The sequence below is a fragment of the Halichoerus grypus genome, chromosome 1 (assembly GCF_964656455.1).
Source record: "Halichoerus grypus chromosome 1, mHalGry1.hap1.1, whole genome shotgun sequence".
NCBI lineage: Eukaryota > Metazoa > Chordata > Mammalia > Carnivora > Phocidae > Halichoerus > Halichoerus grypus.
The window spans coordinates 91,681,951-91,702,402 of NC_135712.1; the positions used below are offsets into that span (position 1 = coordinate 91,681,951).

The following is a 20,452-nucleotide window of genomic DNA, read 5'->3' on the forward strand; positions in this document are numbered from 1 at the left end:
ATAAGCTCTAACACATACAAAACCACAGCAGTCGCTCACAGGCTCACACACTGGTAATCAATTAAAGCAGACGACAACAACAGCATGAGAGGGAGTAACTGCATGACCCCATTCCATTTTGAAGTAGGATTTAAACTGATACATCCACCAGCCACTAAAGGAACTTTCCAAATCATCTTCCAAATCCATCCTTCTCGTCAGCTTCAGCATTTTGGCCATAGCCATCAAGACATTAGGTATTTACTAAATATTTTTACTTGATTTGACCCACCTACCAAAAAAAAAAAAAATCACAGGCAAGTATATCAGCCTTAGCCTGAGCACTCTCTGTGAAACCCGAGGGTCAATGCACTCAGCTCTATAGGCAAGCATCAAAACCATGGCTTCTGCCTGGGTTTCAGCCCCTAGCTCACTATTCATGCTGGTTGTGTGACCTCAGACCATTCAGTTAGACTTTCTGAGCCTCAGTTCCCAACAGGCGCACGTGAGAATAACAATTCTTACCTCTCCAAACTGGGTTTAAGATTAAGTTCAGTAATACATGCAAAGGTGCTTAGAGCACTGCACAGCACAATAATCGCTCATCAAAATGTTAATGATCTTTGCGATTTTTTTTCATTTTATTCATAACTTTTTGCTTTTTCTTGTTTGTTACAATTACATGGAGTACAATTTTTTTTTTAATAGTTCATGTTCCTGTAACCCATAAAAACAACACATATATTCTTTGGACAATATTGACCTAAGAGGCAAACCTTGCTCGTGGGATAAACGCAGTACAGACTATGAACAGAAATGCTACCATCTCCATAAAGTATTGCTTTTTAATCACCGAAATATATACCAGGCAAACAGTCTCTTAACCCCAGGCATGACCCCTAAAACTGTTAAAGTCATTTGTATAAAATGCTTTAAAGCACGTAGGACAAGTAAGTGATTTACAGCCAGAAAATGTTTTCTTCCTGGCCTTGATTTCAAATGTAGCCAAATGACTTTAACATGCTTGTTTCCCTTCCTCTTGTCACTGTCATCAAACCCTTTCAAAGAGAGTTGTGAAATATATAGTGATGGCTCCCGAAACTCAACTGTGCCTTGGAACCCTAAGTTCCTCTCCCTTCTGAAATAAACCACTGCACCCACAGGCATTTAGGAGTGCAAAAGCTAGCAAAATGAAATCCATTCACAATGGTGCTATGAGAAGTTACCCTTTCTCTAAATACTTCCCAATCAGTGAGTTTACTGCCTCTGCTCAACTGTTTGTGTTTGAGAAGCTCCCGATCTTATTACAACCCTTCCCTAATTAAAACAAACTTCTCTTCCTAAACTTCTAGGGCTACTAGGTTTCTTTTGATTTTTTAATCGATACCCTTTAATCAACACACAAGACTTAAATGATAAGACTCTTAGAATATGGTGAAAATGCTCTCTTCGTGTTCAAACTAACACTGGATATATGAGGCGGGGAAGCCACATTATTTTCTCAAACAAGCCAACCTCCTCTCTGACTTTACTGGGAAATCATTGAACTATTAAACTCTTTTGGGGAAAAAAAAACACCTTTAAACCTCTGAGGTATTTGGAACCCCCTTTAATTAAACACTCATGTTACATATAGGTAGGTCTACACAGATAGATGTATACATAGATTAAATAATTTGAAAACAAAAGTAAATAAACATATACTTCCAAACTATAGTCAGATTTCTTTTTTTGAGAAAGTAATTAAGAAGCAAGCTCAGCTAGAGACCACATGAACTCTTCCATAGACAGATGAAAAATGTCACATGCATGATTTTTAGAATGGAAGTAGAATGTTTGCTAAGAGCCAAGTAACTCCATGAAAAAATGCCTTGAGAAATTTCATCAATTTCAGGTTTTAGCCTATGACTTCAAATGTCAAGAACTCCTTTTTTTCACTGAACAAGATGTGAAACACAAACAAGAACTATGACTTTACAGTCATTAAAAAATTTAACTGCAATATACAAGTACATGGTCTAACATCTTTAAAGTCCACTAGCATTTGTTAATGAATTGATTTTTCATTTGCTTATAGCAAACCTTGAACAAGAAAGGTTGGAGAGCAGTTTAGTCAATCAACAGTAATTCCTGCAAAGATGCTAGGACTTTACTCCCACATCAAAGAGACTGAGGGAAGCCCAGCAGTGTTGTATTATTAGGACCACACATGTCCGTGGAGAGCTTCTGAGCCCCTGCCAGGGCTGTGAGTGAGGACATTCTGCTTCACTCTGGGCTTCCTCCTGCTACCAGTGACCCCCAGAGCTCACACACGTAGATAATCCATGCTCTGATACTAAACTCAGAATATTCACCTATTCTGGGGGTAAGGTTAACTGGGTTGACTTGAGGTGAGTGTACAAAGGAGGGTCAGAAATCTGAAAGTGGTGGAAAATTGGAATATAGGGTATAAATTACCATTTAAACTAGCTTTAGAAAAAGACCAGCTATAAATAATTACACCACAATTTTATACAATTTTAAATGGTATTTTTAAAAGCGGAGTATTCACCAATAGGTAAACAAGTAGTGAATAAATGGAATGTATTAGTACATTTGTCTACAAACGGGTACTTATGTGTCCAAATGGCTATTTGTACAACAAAAGCCTTATTATAGCAATGGATCACATTCTTATCTTGATACTTAAATATTATCTTATTCAAAAAAGATGTAAAGGGACTCAGATGACAACACTGCAAGATAAAAGAAACTGAGAAAAATAAAGCAAAGGCAAAATAATGATGTGACAAAAATCCAATAAACCCTGTAAAAAGTGACCATTTTGTCTTTCTAAACAGCCAAAAGAGACATTCTTGCCGGCACTAGCAGTCCTAAGCGTAAGTCCATAGCTAGCAGGTAAGCAGATAATTAAGTGAAAGTAATTATCAGAACAAATGGTCTAAATAAAAGTGCCCTTGTGCTATTTGCCATGGATCTAAGACTGAATATGAAATGTGAGGTTTTCTGATCAATCTGGTGAATAACTAATAATGAATCTCCAATTATTTATGGTGACTCAAGACATGTAGACAAGCTAAGAGACTGTGTAGGCACTTTGGGAAACTGACATTCTTCTTAATTTTTTTTAAATTATTCAACACTGACTCATCTCACAAGAGAGCTAAAAAGAATATAAAGAAATAAAGCAGGTCCTCAAAACACAGGTCCTGACCTCAAAGAAACTTAACATCTAGTGCAATGGTTCTTAAACTTTAGTATATACCAGAATCACCAGGAGGGTTTCTTAAAATCTGGACTGCTAAATTCTACTTCCCACAGTTTCAGAATCAGAAAGTCTGGGGCAGGTCCAAACTATTAGCATTTCTGGCAAGTTTTCAGGTGATATGCTCGCTGCTGTCCAAAGGGCCACACTTTGATAACCTCTGACTTGGGGGGTTACAAGATGATAAGCATCCATCACTAACATCATACTCAATGGGTAAAGAAATATTTCCCCCTAACATCAGGAACAAGACAAGAATGCTCACTTTCACCACCAATCTTCAACGGAACAACTGGGGGCGGGGGGGGGGGGGTTGGGGGGGTGGGAGGAGGCATCAAAATTGTAAAGGAAGAAGTAAAACTATATCTACTCACAGATGACATAATCCTATATGTGGAAAATCCTACAGATTCCATTAAAAAAATTACTAGAGCCAATAAATGAATTCAGTAAATTTGCAGGGTACAACAGCAACACATGAGTCAATAGAGTTTTTATACACCAGCAATGAACAATCTGAAAAGGAAATTTAAAAAGACCAATTCCATTGACTACAGCATCCACAAGAATACCTAGAAATAAATTTAATCAAGGGGTGGGTGTGTGAAAAACTTATACACTTAAACTACATTACTGAAATAAAATAAAGACCTAAATAAATGGAACTACAGAACACCCAAATAAAGAATGGGATAAAGACTGAATATTGTTAGGATGGCAGTACTACTCACAGTGACCAACAGCGGCAATGTAATCTTCATCAAAATCCCACTGGTCTTTTTGGCAGAAATGGAAAAGTTGATCCTCAAAGTTATACAGAATTGCCAAATGCCCCAAACAGACAAAAAGAATGAAGTTGGGCCTCTACCTGACATCACATACAAAAATTAACTGAAAATGGATCAGAGACCTGAAGACCTAAAACCATAAAGTTCTTAGAAGGAAACAGGGTATATTTCACGATACTGAATTTGATAATGGATTCTGAGATAATATCAAAAGCACAAGCAAAAAAGAAAAAAACAGAAACCTGGAATTCATCAAAATTAAAACCTTTTGTGTAGAAGATATTCTTTAGAAAATGAACACACAAACTACAGAATGAGGAAAAGTATTTACAAATCATGTATCTGAAAAGAGACCTGTATCCCAAATATATAAAGAATCCTTACAACACAACAAAAAAACCCAAACAACCCAGTTTAAAAATGGGCAAAAGGCTTGAACAGACATTTCACCAAAGAAGATGTACAGTCAACAAGCATGACATGTTGAATGTCATTAGTCATTATGGAAACACGTATCAAAACCACAGTGAGATGCCACTTCACACCCACTCCTATGGCTATTCACAGAAAAATGGAAAATAAATGTAGGGGAGGATGTGGAGAAATTGTAACTCTTATACATTGCTGGTAGGAATGTTAAATGGAACAGCCCCTCTGGAAAGCAGTTTGGTGCTTCCTCAAAAAGTTAAACATCAAATTACCATATGGCCCATCAATACAACTCCTAGGTAGGTAACTAGAAGAATCAAAAACAGGGACTGAAATACATAAACACACATGTTCACAGCAGCACAACTGACAATAACCAAAAGATGGAAAGAGCCAAAATGTCCATTCAAGGACGAATGGATAAATAAAATATGATCTAATGCAATGAAATATTACTCAGCCATAAAAAGAAATCAAGTAGTGATACATGCTACGTGGACGAACCTTGAAAACATTATGTTAAGTAAAAGCCAGACACAAAAGATCACATATTGTATGATTCCATTTATATGAAATATCCAGAATAAAAAAATCAACAGAGACAGAACTTAGATTTGTGGTTTCCAAGGGCTGAGGGGTGGGAAGGATCTGGAGAGAAACTGGTTACGGGGTGCAGGGTTTCCTTTTGGGATTATGAAAATGCTTAAGAATAGAAGTAGTAATTGCACAACACTGAGAATTTACTAAATGCCAATGAATTAAAATAGTTAACTTGATGTTATATGCATTTCACTTCATTTTTTTTTTAGATGAGCATATTACAAAAAACATGTAGGGGTGCCTGGGTGGCTCAGTTGGTTAAGAGTCTGCCTTTGGCTCAGGTTGTGATCCTGGGATCCTGGGGTCCTGGGATCCAGTCCCCAGGTCAGGACTCCTTGCTCAGCAGGAGTCTGCTTCTCCCTCTGCCCCTCCCCCTGCTCATGCTCTCTCTCGCTCTCTCTCTCTCTCACTCGCTCCCTCTCAAAGAAATAAGTAAAATCTTAAAAAAAAAAAAGTAAGATAGGACAACTGGAGTTACTAATAAACTACCAAAAAGCAATGGAGTATAAATCTCCTAGAGCACATCTTCATTCCTTATACATTTGTATTTGGGAGGATGCTATTTCGAGATGCTGTGCTCTGCAAAGACCAGAAGATACATTCTCTATCCTCAAAGGACTGACAATCTAATTACAGGGATACAGACATATAAACAAATAAACACAAGGAGGCATTTCAGGCACTGTCTAAATTCAGCAAAATTTTAAAAGATTGTCATTCCATGGACACGTTAGTAATTACAGAAATGAGCGTTTATAAGGCCCTTTGGATTTAGTAGAGTAGTTTAGTTGTTTCTAATTTTACTTTCCTTCAGGAGTAAGATTTGTCGTTCCTGAAAATGTTGCTGCGAAGTCATTTTCCCTCAAGGAGTAATTTTCATACAGAAGCCAGGTAGAGAGGGCACATTTCTGTGGCTCAGATAGGCTGGTCTCTCTGACCTGTAACTACTCCTTCCCGAAGGCATCCTGCCAGAGAGGAAATAGGCTGGGAAGAGCAGAATCTGAGCACTGCAAAGAACAAAAGCCGGGAAGCTGAGGAGGCCTGGGATTGAATGAAGCTCACCACTTTCTAGCACGACCTTGGGCAAGTTTCTTAAAATCTCTCTCATTAGCACTTTCATGACCTAAAGAAAAAGGGATGACCAGGGGCTATTTTCAAGAATTGTTCTGAGGACTGCAAGATGTAATGTATATAAAAATACCTAGCAGTGTCTGGTCAAATAATGGTATTTAAAAAACATTAACATTGTGCCACTAGAAGAAAAATACTGTATGAACAGAAAGATTAAGAGTGTGCAATCATTTACCACAAAGACAAAAGAAGAATTACAGTCTCTCAAGTGAGCAAGTTAACTGTTTTGTTCTTGACATTTTTTCTTCTAAAAACATGTTCCCATCTTGTAGCTTGGGAACAGTATCCTCCATTTAAAAATGTAATCCATTCAAGATACACTAATTATGATTAGAAAAATAAGAACCAAATCTGAAAAGGAGAAGGAAGGATGCTTCCTGGTTATCTACTTCCCCATCCTAATCCCAGCTCTCTATCTTTTTCCCAAATTACCTGTTATCTTTCCCTAATTTCTAGGAAACCTTAGAAAGTTCGGTGCGCCTAACTTTCAGATGTCCTGAGACAGCTCTAAATCAAACGATCAGCCCTTGTTTTCTGAAAGTCGATCCTGTACAGGTCTCTGACATTGGCTTTATCACAAGAATTTCGAGTCTGGCTCAGCCATTGTCCTTAAAAGTAGCAAGTGACCATAACAACAAGTTGCCTAATGACTAAACATTCCTGCTGAAATCTGCTTGAAGTCAACCACTATACCAAGAACCAAAACTGACTTACTGATAGAATTCATAAATAATGGGTCACCACCTCTTATCTCTTAACCATTTCAACACACAAGAAGATGCCATGTTAGTTATCAAGTCTGTTTTGCCCATTTGAAATGCAAGTCTCTCCTTTCCAAATATTTCTCTTGGGACTTGCCTTGCTACTTAGCTGTTCTAAGGGCATCAGGAATTGGGAGACAAGGGTTTAATTCTCACATGAGACTAAACTTCCTGAATCCCAATTTACTTAAATTTCAATAAAATTGAGCTATCTACCCAATCTACCTTATCAACCTGTTTTAAGGCCTAAATGTTAATAAAATTCATACAATTACTGTGTGATCAGAGTGCTCCACTTATACTAGTTAATATTTTATTGAATTCAATTCAATAAATCCTTATCATACGAGATGCTATAAGGAATTAAAAGCCACAGAGAGGATTTTACAACAGCTATGTTAGCAATAAACTACTATATATAAATAAGCAGCAATTGCTTTAGTAGAGGCCAAGAGCTCTAGAGCTGGACAATAAAAATTATCCATGGGGTAGGTAAGGGAAGCATACTGAAAACTCTCAGTGATGGGCAATGAAGAGGGAAGTAAGTTGGTGAATCCAGTCACAACAGGCATGATGATCCGACAGCCTTAGAAAGAACTTGATTTAAATTCAGGGCTTCAGAAATACAAACTAAGATTGTCAAAGATACCAGGTACTACAAGAGGCCGGTAATACAGCCCTCAACTCCTTATTTTAGAACTCTTGATTGCTGCTTTGTTCAGTTCAACAAACCTTTGCTGAACCCAATCTCGTTGCCAGACCCTGTGCAGGATGCCAAGGACACAGTGACATTGAAGAGAACAAGCATTTCTGTTCTTAATTATGGAGAGAATGGCATGCAGCATGAGTAATGCACAGGTGCACCGAAGTGCGTGGGGGAGGGGAAAACCCAGCTTTGTGTCCTGCTTTTGGCCCGAGGCTTCTGTGACAGACACTGTGTATCTCGGCATGGAGGCAGGCATAGAGCCCAGACATCTCAAGCAGCAGGACTATTTGGTGAAACTGTTGTCTAGCAATACAAATGATTAAAGAATTAGGTAGAAGGCCCATGAGGAATAGTTCAAGAAGTTGCTCTCTGGAAACAAAACAAAACAAAAAACAAACAGTGGGCTCACACTGATGCCAAGCAGGACCTCCCAAGGTCTTGGGGCCCAGCTTTCAAGTTTACCTTTATTGCCTTACCCAAATTCAGAATTGCCTTACCCAAATTCAGAATCTAATTTACCAGTCTACAAATGAAACCTATTCACTCTCACCCTGTTAGTTAAACTATCTAAATGAATACTAACATTCGGTCTGTCTTTGATTTTTAATGTCAGGTTTTAATGGCAGATAATCCATGGATTTGCTTATTTATACTTAAACCAGAACCTTATAAACTTCAAAGCTCTCAGGAAGGATACAAATATAACTCAATAACACCAAGAAAGGGCTTCTGATACTTTTTCTTAAAGTCTCTGCAAATATTAGCAGCAAAGTTAAAATAAAGGGATCAAAAAGGGCATTGAGCACTTTCTTTCAAAATCTTCTTCCCTGGGATATTTCCTATTTCGCCCATCATTCCCCACACAGAGTAACGAGGACCATTTCACCCAACAGCTGGTATTCCGGCTAATAACACACTCTAGAGGGAGTTATCAGGAACATAGAGTCGAAAGAGCTGAGCATACCAGGGGAGCCCCTCAGACAGTCTCATTGAGGGTAACAATTTACTAGAGCAGAGTATTTTACATTTCCTTCTAGGTCCTAAAAGAAAACACAAACTGCTGTTTTTAAAGCATTAAAGTCTGTTAATTTTGTAGGGGAAAGAATCAGAAAGATTGTTCATTAAAAGCTGATAGCCAAAAGTCCAGCAGGAATGGGGCAGAACGTTTTCACTGTGGCCCTGAGTATTTTTTAAAGGGGTTGTTGCCTTCCTTCTCTTGCCAGCTTTCTCTGCGGACGGGTTGTAAAGGGGAAGAGGGATGAATAAAACGATGTCCACTCTTCCTCCCCAGACCCCCACTCCCAGCCCATCTGGCTGGCCACAGGCCCTCTTGTCCCAGGAGGGATAAAGAAGAGCGAGCAGAATGCAGGACAACAAACAGTTACTTGCATAACAATTTTGGGAAGAACTGAGGGGGCATATGTGTACTCTATTCTATCTGAGCTCCGCTTCACAATTCTAAGGTCATGTTCTAGAGGGGCAAAGTTTGCAAACAGTACCGAAATTATTAACCAGACAATATGTGATTGCATTCCTTGTAGCTGTTTGACATCATTCACCTTACAAAGGAAAGAACATTACAAACATCACCCACCTGAAAGATGAATTACAAATAATAACGATGTACAGCTCTTTACCAACATACCATTACTCAATATACTGAGGGGAATGCAATTATCCATTGTTCTAATGAGGTTTACAAAACAAACTAAAGAGGATCCCTTTTAACTACTCTCCAGGTCGGCTCCTCAGCTGCCCCCTGCAAGAGTGCTTGCCATAAAGGAAAGCCTCTGACAACATTCTAAAGGCACTGTATTGACAACATCCCACCACGGTTTACTAGCTTAGTTCTTTGAACTCATGCAAGAGGAATGTCTGAGATCCACGGAATAGAACTACTTTTTTTTTTTTTTTAAAGCACAGGTTATTATGGAAATGGGAAAAAAGGGAACTTCCTGTTTCATAAGACACCAATGACAGTTTACCCACCTGATGCCATTTTCTCTCCAATCTAGGAGGCCACTCACTCAGTCACTCATAACCACCCAACGTCCGATTGGAAATGGTCCCTCGCAACCAAGACCGGCAATCTCCTGAAATTAACTTAATTTTACAAAAGTGTTTTCATTGCTAATAAAAATTCTCTAAATGGTCCAGTGGCTGGGACCTAATAATGGGTTTTGAAATGACGAGTTCAATTTATAGTTCTAGTCTCTGCCTTACCTAAACCACATAGAGAAAGCCAGGAAAGTAAATGAGAGTTCCTATAGACCAGCCATATTTACACAGCCTGGTGCTTTTACTCTTTTGTTTGTATGGGAAAAACAAAGGGCAGGCTGAGGACTGACAGTAAACAACCACCACAAATAGGTTAGACTCTCTCATTTGAAGTCTGATCAAAGGAAGTCAGTAAACACCTCCGAGTAACTGTGGGAAGGCTGGGTCACCCTGCCAGCTATTTTCTCAGTGATAAAAATGTGCTGACATAGTTATTGTTTGAGGGGCAGCAGCCTGCTTTATGGCATAAATACTTTCTAGTCCTGGCACACTGGTTCCACAGAAACACTTTTACTGAACAGGCTGCAATTTCACTCTTAAATATCAACCCTCCCTTCACTAAGGGGACCTGAGACCAATGAAGATAAAAGGGTCTAGGCTTAGGGAAAAGGTTATCAGGAAGGTCTCCTCGCTGATTCACTGCTGTTTTTTTTCTAACCTGAAAAAGCAGCAGGCTTCTCAGCTATATTGTGTTTTTATTTTATTTAAATTTTACTTTTTAAAAAAATATTTACTTATTTATTTTAGAGAGGGGGCGGGGAGGGAGAGACAGAATCTCAAGCAGACCCATGCAGGGCTCGATCTCATGACCCTGAGATCACCTGAGCCAAAATCAAGATGTTTAACTGACTGAGCCACCCAGGTGCCCCTGAGAATGGATATATTTTAAAGTTATGTCATCCAGGCAACTGCCAGCCCTAAGTTTGCTAATCAGAAATGGCCAAGACTATGCCTACACCGTATTAGGATAGGTAAAAGAAAGGGAGAAGGCAAAATGATCAACATGTTCAATAAAACAAAATACAAAAATACATCCAAATGGGAATCTCACATATAGTACGATCAGTGGTTAAACAAGAGCATAACCACAAACAGATATGCATGATATACAAAACACGAGCAACTCATAAATTCCTTCAAGGTAAAATGTTAGGACTATACCCCTCCCTTTCCAGGTACTCCTACTCAGATTGAACTGTGAGCATGAATTTTTGTCTTCTTCTCCATCACTGCCTTTGAGAAACCATTGTTTTGTGACTTCTCTTCCCCCTGATTTCACCTATAAAATAATCCCCACGTATATATATATATATATGCACATGTCCTGAGGTTCAACAAGACACACCTTTAGCCTCATACTTATCAAGGAGTACCACGTTCACTTTTAGATGATGAAAACAATGTCAAAATATTTGATTAAAAATTTCCTGGCCACAGATAGGAGGTCAGGTCTGTTGGGCAATGTGTGGCTAGAACAAAGTGAAGAGCAGATAATGAGATAATGGGAGGGGTTTGGGGTAGAAAGTTAACCCTCTCTTTGAAAAGAGGGGAGGCTCTAGACAGATAACCTAACATGGAAGAAGGGGTAGGGGGAAGCAGGAAGAGAAAACAATCTTGTGGACTTGGCGGGTCTGGGGGGCCGGGCAGGGGGGCCATGGCCACAAACCAGGCAGAAAACCACACTCAGAAAATACATGGCCCCAATTAATCTCAAGTGAATGGTTTTCCAATTCAATGTGCCACATTAAAAGGTCTCTGGTGACAGCACATTCATGATATTCAAAACAGCAACATATAAAAAGCATCACTGGAGGCTGGTCCCTGGTTCATTTCAGCTTTTGAATGGTATTTTTAAAAGTTCTTCTCTTCAACATGTCCCCCATCCCTAAACCAAGTAGTGCTCAATGGAGATATGGGTTCCAATCTGAAGGGCCTTGGGCAAGTCACTTAACTATCTATGTTAACTGCCTCAAATGCAAAGTAAAAGAAAAGGAACCTAATAAACTCTATGCTTTCTTGAAGAGTAATATGCTGCATGGCATTGTTGTCATTTCTGTCTATGCTTGCCGATTCTAGAAAACAGCCGTTAGCTGACAATCCCTAAAATCCTTCTGGCTGTGAACCTAAAATGTGAGTTACATTAGAATCCCTAAGACTTTTGAAAATGTAGATTTCCAGGCCTCTGGAATCTGCTGTTTTTCCTCAGGCTAGCCACCTCTCCTTTCCTCCCCACCTCCCACCAACCACATGCTCCACTGATTTTGATATAGGTGTTCTATGGACCAGTCAGAGGAATAATGACCTAGAAAGAACACCATAAAAATAAATAAATAAAAGGAAGGAAAAAATCTAAGCATATTCAAGATCCTTGAGCATATCTCATCTATACTTACTTTAAAAGCAAAATTAGCTGAGTCTTAATTTCAACATAATGTTTAAAAGTGAAGAGGGAAAATAAGGCAGCAGAGTTCCATAAATTTTATCCCATTGATGGGTATCTAACTGAATATATTTCAACTAACAAAGAGGACTATAATTTGGCGAAAACTAGTCCTCCTGTTTTAATCACAATAAAGCAACTATCAGTATACTTCAAGGCAACAACAAAATGACCACAGCATTTTATATAATATAGAATAATAAGCACTATGAAGAAGCAGTCTATGTAATCATTGCGTTCATTTACATGATTACTGGCCACCAGTGATAGTTTACCATGAAACTCTACGCACCCAAGAATAGGTAAACAGAGCAGATCATAAAATCTTTATAAATGTTTTCAGTTGACAGCCAAAATCACAGAAATCAGAATTCTCCTGGGGGTGGGAAGAATCTTAAAGGTTATCCAGTCCAGTTCCTCATCTAAGACTTGAACTGCTAAACAAACTCCCTAGCAAGTGACCAGAATACTTCAAGTAATGTAGAGTTCACTTCCTCAAAATGCAGCAAATCCACTTTTTAGCAATCTTAATTGATAAATGGTTTTCCCTTTGTTAAAAAGAAAACCACAGGCCCAAAATGGCGTCACTTAGGTTAAGGCCCCAAATCGGTAAACCAAGACTTAATACCTAACCTAACTGCAGTTTCAACCCCTCAGGAATGTAACCTTTAACCAGTCAGTCAGGAATTTTCTGGTCGGCACCAATACGGTAATCCGTCACATGGGCCCTCTTTATCCCCCAAAGGAAAATGATGTAATCCACCTACTAAAACCCTTTTGTCCCCAAATGAAGGTGACCTCACCTGAAATGATCCTTTTTTTTCTGTTTATGACTCCCTTGTCTTGGCTTTAAAAACCTTTCCCTTTCTGTAGCCCTCTGGAACTCCCCTCTACTTGTTAGAGGTGATGCTGCTTGTTTCATTAATCAATTAATAAAGCCAATTAAATCTTTAAAATGTACTCGGTTGAATTTTTGTTATTTTTAATAACTTTTAACAAGCAGAAATCTGAATTCTGCTCCTAAGAGACAGACTAAACATAACCTCAATTCCCATAGAACAATCCTTCAGATACTTGGGAGAATTAAATCTCATCAGGCCTCCTCTTCTACAGACAAATCCACTTGGGTTTTCTTTCTATGAAATGGCTTCCAACTGCATTCCCATGGGTCACTCTAACAATCTACCTTTCTATGGCCCTTTTTAAAATTAGGTTCTAAAAACACTGGTCTACCACTCTGTAAGTACAAGGTGTGGATTATCAATCACTGCATTCTGTTGGTGGTTATGCTCTTGTTTAAGCACTGATAGTCCTATATGTGAGATTCCCATTTGGATGTATTTTTGTTTGTTTGTACTGAACATGTTGATAATTTTGCCCTCTCCCCTTCTTACCTATCCTAATATGGTGTAGGCATAGCCTTGGCCATTCCTGATTAGCAAACTGAAGGCTGGTAGTTGTCCGGATGAGGTAACTTTAAAATATATATATGAAATAAATATATTTATTCTCTTGAGAAGCCTACTTTTTCCGCTTAGAAAAAAACGACAGTGAATCAGTGAGGAGACCTTTCTGGTAACCTATTCATAACTTGGGTGTTCATAAAGCAAATCTTTTCATTTCTTGCACATGGCTAGAAAGTTTTTTAAAAGTACCACAAAAAATGTAGAATCCTAAGAAATAATGAATAGAATAGCTTATAATGTAGCAAGGAGGTCTGTAAATACCTTCCTAGTTAACTTTCACAAATTTTTTTGAAAGTGCCAATATAATTCATGAAATATTCCGGGAAGGTTTTACTCAAAGATGCTTGCCTCTATTTGATTTTGTTACTTAAAAAAACAAAATTTTCCTTTTGTGAGGACCCACTTCTTCATTTTACCCCAGTCTGTAAGTTTGTTCATGAAGACTGTTCATGGTATAATCATATAATCATATTGCTATGGACTTATGGCAACTTACAAAATTCTTTAAACTGATGAGGTACACAGAGGGATTACCCATTCAAAAAATAAAATAAAATTCATTTGTTTATTAGCAGTCCAAGGTCTAGAATCTCTACTGTGACCCAAAAGAATAAGAAGAGGGGAAAAAAAATGATGCATCTTTTCATGTGTAATACAGGGCCATTTTTTTTTATAAACATATCATTAGAAGATGTGGTATATATACACAATGGAATATTATGCAGCCATCAAAAAATGAAATCTTGGTATTGGCAATGACGTGGATGGAACTAGAGGGTATTATGCTAAGCGAAATAAGTCAATCAGAGAAAGTATCGTATGAACTCACTGATATGAGGAATTTGAGAAACAAGACAGAAGGTCATAGGGGAAGGGAGGGAAAAATGAAACAAGACGAAACCAGAGAGGGAGACAAACCATAAGAGTCTCTTAATCTCAGGAAACAAACTGAGGGTTGCTGGAGTAGAGGGGGGTGGGAGGGATGGGGTGGCTGGTGATGGGACACTGGGGAGGGTATGTTGTATGGTGAGCACTGTGAATTGTGTAAGACTGATGAATCACAGACCTGTACCCCTGAAACAAATAATACTTTATATGTTAATTAAAAAATATATATCATATTATTTTACCAAATCTGGGATACCATTGGTAAGATGCAAAAAGACTGTATATGTTACTAAAAAAGACAAAACCACTGCCTAAACTGCATTCAATCGACATTCAATTAATTGTAAGATGATTGCCAATTTAAAAGATGTTAAAATGAGAGCAGAAGTGTGCTTTTTAAAATTAATGAATATGGTATACAGTTTGAGAATAAACTGAAAGAAATCAGCAAGTTCATAAACCTAACCTGAAGAGCTATCCAATGGTCCAATGACGCCCAGTGGGCATGTAAGAGTTTTGTGGACACAATCACAAAATTTGGTTGTGAACAACCAAACACGGGTCTATGCAGCTTTAAGTCTGATGTCTCAGAAATCACCAAAATTCATTTCCTGCACAAAACTTTCAAAATGCAATGATACGATAGCTCATCTAAATAAATACACCTGACCCCTTTTCTCCTTTTAACTTCAAATTAGGATCTATTATACTTCAGTTGAACTCAGTGTTCCTATAACCAACTCATTCATTTTACTTTAAATACCAAGCAATTTTTAGATTAATTTTTTAAATATCCAAAATTTACAAAAAGATGGGTCACTATCCCCTTGAAGAGACTGGCAGTCTTACTACCCACTAAATCTAAAATTGAAGATAATTTCCAAGCAGCCACTAATCTGATGTCCTCATATTCTGAACACATAAACCACTGGTTCAGAAGTCTCAACACCATTGGTCTAGCAAAGCAAAAAAATTTACTTTAAAAAAAAGTTTGGTGTCTCTGGACAGATGGAGTCTAAACAGTCCTAGGAAAGTTGCATCATCCCATAAACTACATCTGATTTGCACTAAAATGCCATGTCTTAAATATACATGTGTTTTCAAAAACTTAAGTCTCAATATAATGAAAAATATTGCTTTATCCCATGTTTTAAAGAGTTCTACATCCCCCTTAGTCTCATTAATTCTTGGAATGTAATAACCAATAAACAATACTCTCTGCTAAAAAAAAAAAAAAATTTCTCCATTTCTTCCTACCTACCCCTGGCCCTGTCCCCCAATCTATAACCCCTGGAAGAGGGCTGTAAGGGGAGGAGCTTAAGATAAATACATGTATTGGGGCGCCTGGGTGGCTCAGTCAGTTGAGCATCTGACTCTTGGTTTCAGCTAGGGTCTTGGTCTCTGGGCCCTGGAATCAAGTCCTGATTAGGCCTCCACGCGCTCGCTCTCTCTCTCTCATAAATAATTTTTCTTAAAAAGATAAATGGATTATTATTCATGTTTTGAAAAAGCCATTTCCGACAGTGGACAGTAAGTATGACTGCTGTAACCACATGGTAAATTAACGTTTGGACTACTGTTCTCCAATGGTTGGGAGAAATGCCAGATTCCTTCAATTTGAGCTTTATCATACCCTCCCGTTTTCCTTGCTCCCAGGTGCTCCTATCTAAATATTCTTATTAATGTCAGCCAAACGAAAGGAAATGAAAGTTCATATTTTACCTGGCAATGTGCGGTCCTAACCTCGACTTTACAGAACGAGAATTACCAGGAAATTAAAAAACAAATCTTCTCTCTAAAGTCTTTGGAAAAAGAATCACTGTTAATGGCAAAGTTTTATTTAGTTATCTTTTACTCTCCTAATTTGACTAAATTCACTACTCACAAGATAATTCAAGACATCTGGAGAGTCTGGCCTATCAAAATTTACCAAACAGAAACGTAACAGTCTGAAGCATACGCACACAAAAGCAAAACGTGGTCACATCTGATCCACAGGGTGCTTCGGTCATTTTTCCCCCAGTTCTTTCTATTATTTATTTGCTATTCATGGTCCATTTGCTCTCGATGATTTGGAAGCAAGTGCTGATAATGCTATGAATTACTTCTACTTTTGAGTGCAGAGACCTCAGGCAAAATTAACACCAAACAAGTTTTCGGATTTCTCCAGGTTTTCACATAAATTAACATCTTAGCTGTATTTCATAGATGAATCCTAAACCAAACAGAGAAGACTGCTGTGAAGTCCTGGCTAGCAACTGTGGGAATATTAAGGTAGTGATCACAGATGTGATCAGAAAGCTGAGCTGGGAATTCTCTGGGTGTGATGTCAAAGCTCCACAAAAACAGGTTCAAAACAGGTGAAACAGACCTAAGACATGTAAAATTTACAAAACTAACAAAAGCTAAGACGGCCAGAACGAAGATTCCTATAAAGAATGAGGCAGAAAGCCAAGCTATACTTTTCTGTCACAATTTCCTTCTCAAAACCGAGGACTCATGAACGAACTTCAGTTTTAGAGCAAACCCAGTACTAAAAATTCTGTAGAAGTTTCACGTACTCAACACATTTGCAAAACTTTTTATATCAGCTACAGGATTTACAACTACATAGAACATCACAATATGTATGATCTATTTTTTATTTTTTATAACTGGTTTTGTGGAACACAATCTCTGGGATATACTTCTAAACAAACTTACTTTTTGATGGGCTCCTAGAAATAAATAACAAGACATGCCTTATGTCATTCATGCAAAACTATTGTGACTCCTATTTAGGAGTCGAAAGACTTCCTCTTGGTGCAACACTTCAGATGACTGGTAACTACTAAAATAGCATTAATGAACTGCAATAAATACAACTCCTATAAAAATCATCTTAAACTGGTCAATTTCAGTCAGCCCTAAAGTCCCTTGAGCAAAACTAATTATGCTGCCAATAGTCACATTACCTTACAGTAGTGAAAGTCTAAAAACATTGCTTCCAAGCCTTATACTCCTTATTATTCTTTCTCTCATCACATCATAAAGAAATATATAGTTGAATAATTTATATATCTGCTTTTCATTTTTTATACACAGTATGCACGTATACATAAATATCCTGCTTTTATACTAAGCTACCTCACAATGATTCACTGGTTTTAAGTTTAAAATCATGATGCCAATTAAGCACGGAACAAAATGTATTATTACCCAGCCCTATCTACTAGACCACAATATCAATTTTAAATAATAACTACTAAAGAATAAGTTAACTATGGAACATCTCTCTGTGATAAAAACAGATACAGGACCTAGGCAAATTCCTTTGCCTACAGAATACATTATGTCTCTGAAGTGATCTCAGCTTCCTAGTACTTGCATTCTGAGCAACTTTAAACACTTATCCAAAACCATACTGTAAGCAAAGGTAAACTGAAAATTCTGCAAGGAGAATGCAGGTGTTTTTTTTAAACTACAGTGTTTTTTTAGTTTCAGCTGTACAGTATAGTGATTCCACAATTCCACATATCACCCTGTGCTCACCAGGAGAAGTACACTCCTTAATCCCCATCACCTATAACCCAACCTCCACCCACCCCATCCCCTCTGGTAACCATCAGTTTATTCTCTATAATAGTTATAAAGAATCTGTTTCTTGATTTGTCTCTTTTTTCCCCTTTGCTCATTTGTTTCTTAAATTCCACATATGAGCGAGAACATGTAATATTTGTCTTTCTCTGACTCACTTCTTTCGCTTAGCATTATACCCTCTAGCTTCATCCATGTTGTTGCCAATGGCAGGATTTCATTCTTTTTGATGGCTGAGTAACGGACACTGGGGCTGCTTCCAGAGAATGCAGCTTCGTTACTGGCCGCCCGGAGTAAAGTGGTTACGGCACAGATACTGGAGCCGTACAGACTCCTGTAGATTTCATTCCAAGCTCCACCAGTTATCCGTGTGCCATCCTAGGCAGATGGCTAAAGCCCTCTCTGTGCCTCGCTTCCTCATCTCTACCATGAAGAAAGCAATGGTACCAATCTCTCAAGACCATGGGAAGAAGGGAGCTAGACATAAAGTGCTTAAAAGAAGGCCTGGCATGTGCGAAGCTCACCAGGTGGGTTAGCTGAGACCATTACCATTACACTACAGCCACAGCTGCCATGTCCTCTCCTACCCCGACTGTCCCTACGACTACTCCTGTTATAGTCCAGTTTTCACAGGTAAAGTTAAGGACCCAGACTTTTCTATGGGTACACATAGTTGTGAATAAAAATATCCAGACAACAAAAATGATCAATACCAGGGCTTAGGATGGGGGTGGTGATTCTGATCTTAAGCTTTTTATTAGGTCAAGCCAAAAAAAAAAATCACTTACTCTAGTGGTCAAATCAATGCTAATTTCTCATTGCCTGAGGGAAAGCAATACAGTTTATTGCTGCATGCGAATCTTCCTTCCCCTTCATAAAAGCATCTGTCCTTCCTGTCAACTATAAACACCCTCTGCATTTCCCCCACAAGGACAAGCAAAGTTTACCCAACGGTTTCACAGGTTCTTGGTACTAAGTCAGGCCCAAACGGACATGTCCTGTCCATGCCACGTGCTCACTTTGTCGCACTGCTCGTCAACATAGTTGGTTCTCAACCACCCCCTCGACCAAGGTCTCTACACCTTGAAACAAACAACGGGTGATTGCAAGGAATGCCTAACCCTGTCCCTGAGTGCTGTCCTCATTTCACACAGCTAATACTTGACCCTGTCAGAAAGTAGACTTTGGGATAGAAAATGACTGAAGTGACTAAAATGACAAACAACAACAACGTTTTATTTGCACCCTTGAATACAGAAGAAGCTTAGAACTCTAAAATTAAAGGAGAGTTTATAAAGTAATGAAAACTTTTTTATACCAATTAACCTTTTTAAAGAAATTATTCGGGTGGAATAAAACTCTATTACCCATTCAGTAACAGATTATGAATGCATTACATGCTTTGGGACGTGTGTACGTAAAAGTGAAGAGAAATGAATCATGGGTTGGAAACGCAGTGCTGAGAGTTTTCTTTTGCTCAGGAGAAATCAGGAATATTCTCACAATCCTTTCTATTTGCCAAGGCGGCCTGGTTTATTTACGAAATCTTGGCCACAAGTGGCCAGAATAAAGGCATTTCAATGGGGCTGTCTTTTACTTTCTTCCTCATTCTCTACCCCTTTCTCATTCATTCTCCTTAAGAAGCGTCTCTGGTGCATGCTTGGTTTCTAAAGGTCTGATGAGACTATGGATGCTACAGTGAATGCTGAAGTCTGAAAGAAATATTTCTCTCTCTCTCTCTTTGAGTCAGAAAATTCTGAACACAAGAGGATCCATTCAAGGCATGATGGAGTGCCTCACAGAGGCGGCAATATGTTCACGGTTGGCAAACAGAGATCTGTTTGGACAGTGAGCACAGCCATCCACTCAGCAAACATCAGCTTTCCTATTAGTTCACAGCAGAAAGAACCAGACGCTGGCGGCCCTTCTTTCAGACTCCAACACCACTTTGGGACAAGCCTTCTAAACAAAATGCCTTTGTCCAACAGTCACAATTCAGTGGGTCCCAACGGCTTTCCTAGAAGCTATGTCGGACTATTCACAATTGCATTCGGGCCCAAAAATCATTTGTAAAGGTCTGGAGGAAAAAAGTAATGGGAAATACCCCAATTCCCATTTACAATAAGACAAGGAATGACTGAACGGCTTTATACCAACCAGCAAGAACAGTAGCAGGAAGGGTATAAAGTGTATGATGAATCTAACAGGCTGCCTCTGGTGCTTTGGGGAGCATGGATGTTGTTGCCACTGAAATCTGGAACAACACCAAGGATAACCTCTCAAGGGGAAGTCAGAGGGAAGATGGAGTAAATGATGTAGGTGAATGTGACATCCCCTTCCCATAAGGTTTCAAAATAATAAGCTT

General features: G+C 38.5%; 1 protein-coding gene across 8 annotated transcripts in view; it reads right to left on the reverse strand.

Annotated features, from left to right (window-relative positions):
- The window catches only part of FNDC3B (fibronectin type III domain containing 3B), a 336,800-nt gene that overhangs the window by 156,755 nt on the left and 159,593 nt on the right, over window positions 1-20,452 (reverse strand). Inside the window, exon 1 of one of the 8 annotated variants that reach the window (XM_078069230.1) lies at window positions 9,649-9,673. The exons of the other annotated variants lie outside the window; for them this stretch is intronic. Coding sequence (XP_077925356.1) covers window positions 9,649-9,658 — 10 coding nt within the window. The 5' untranslated portion in view covers window positions 9,659-9,673. Of the gene's footprint in view, window positions 1-9,648; window positions 9,674-20,452 lie in introns of those variants that run through there. 8 annotated transcript variants of the gene reach the window in all.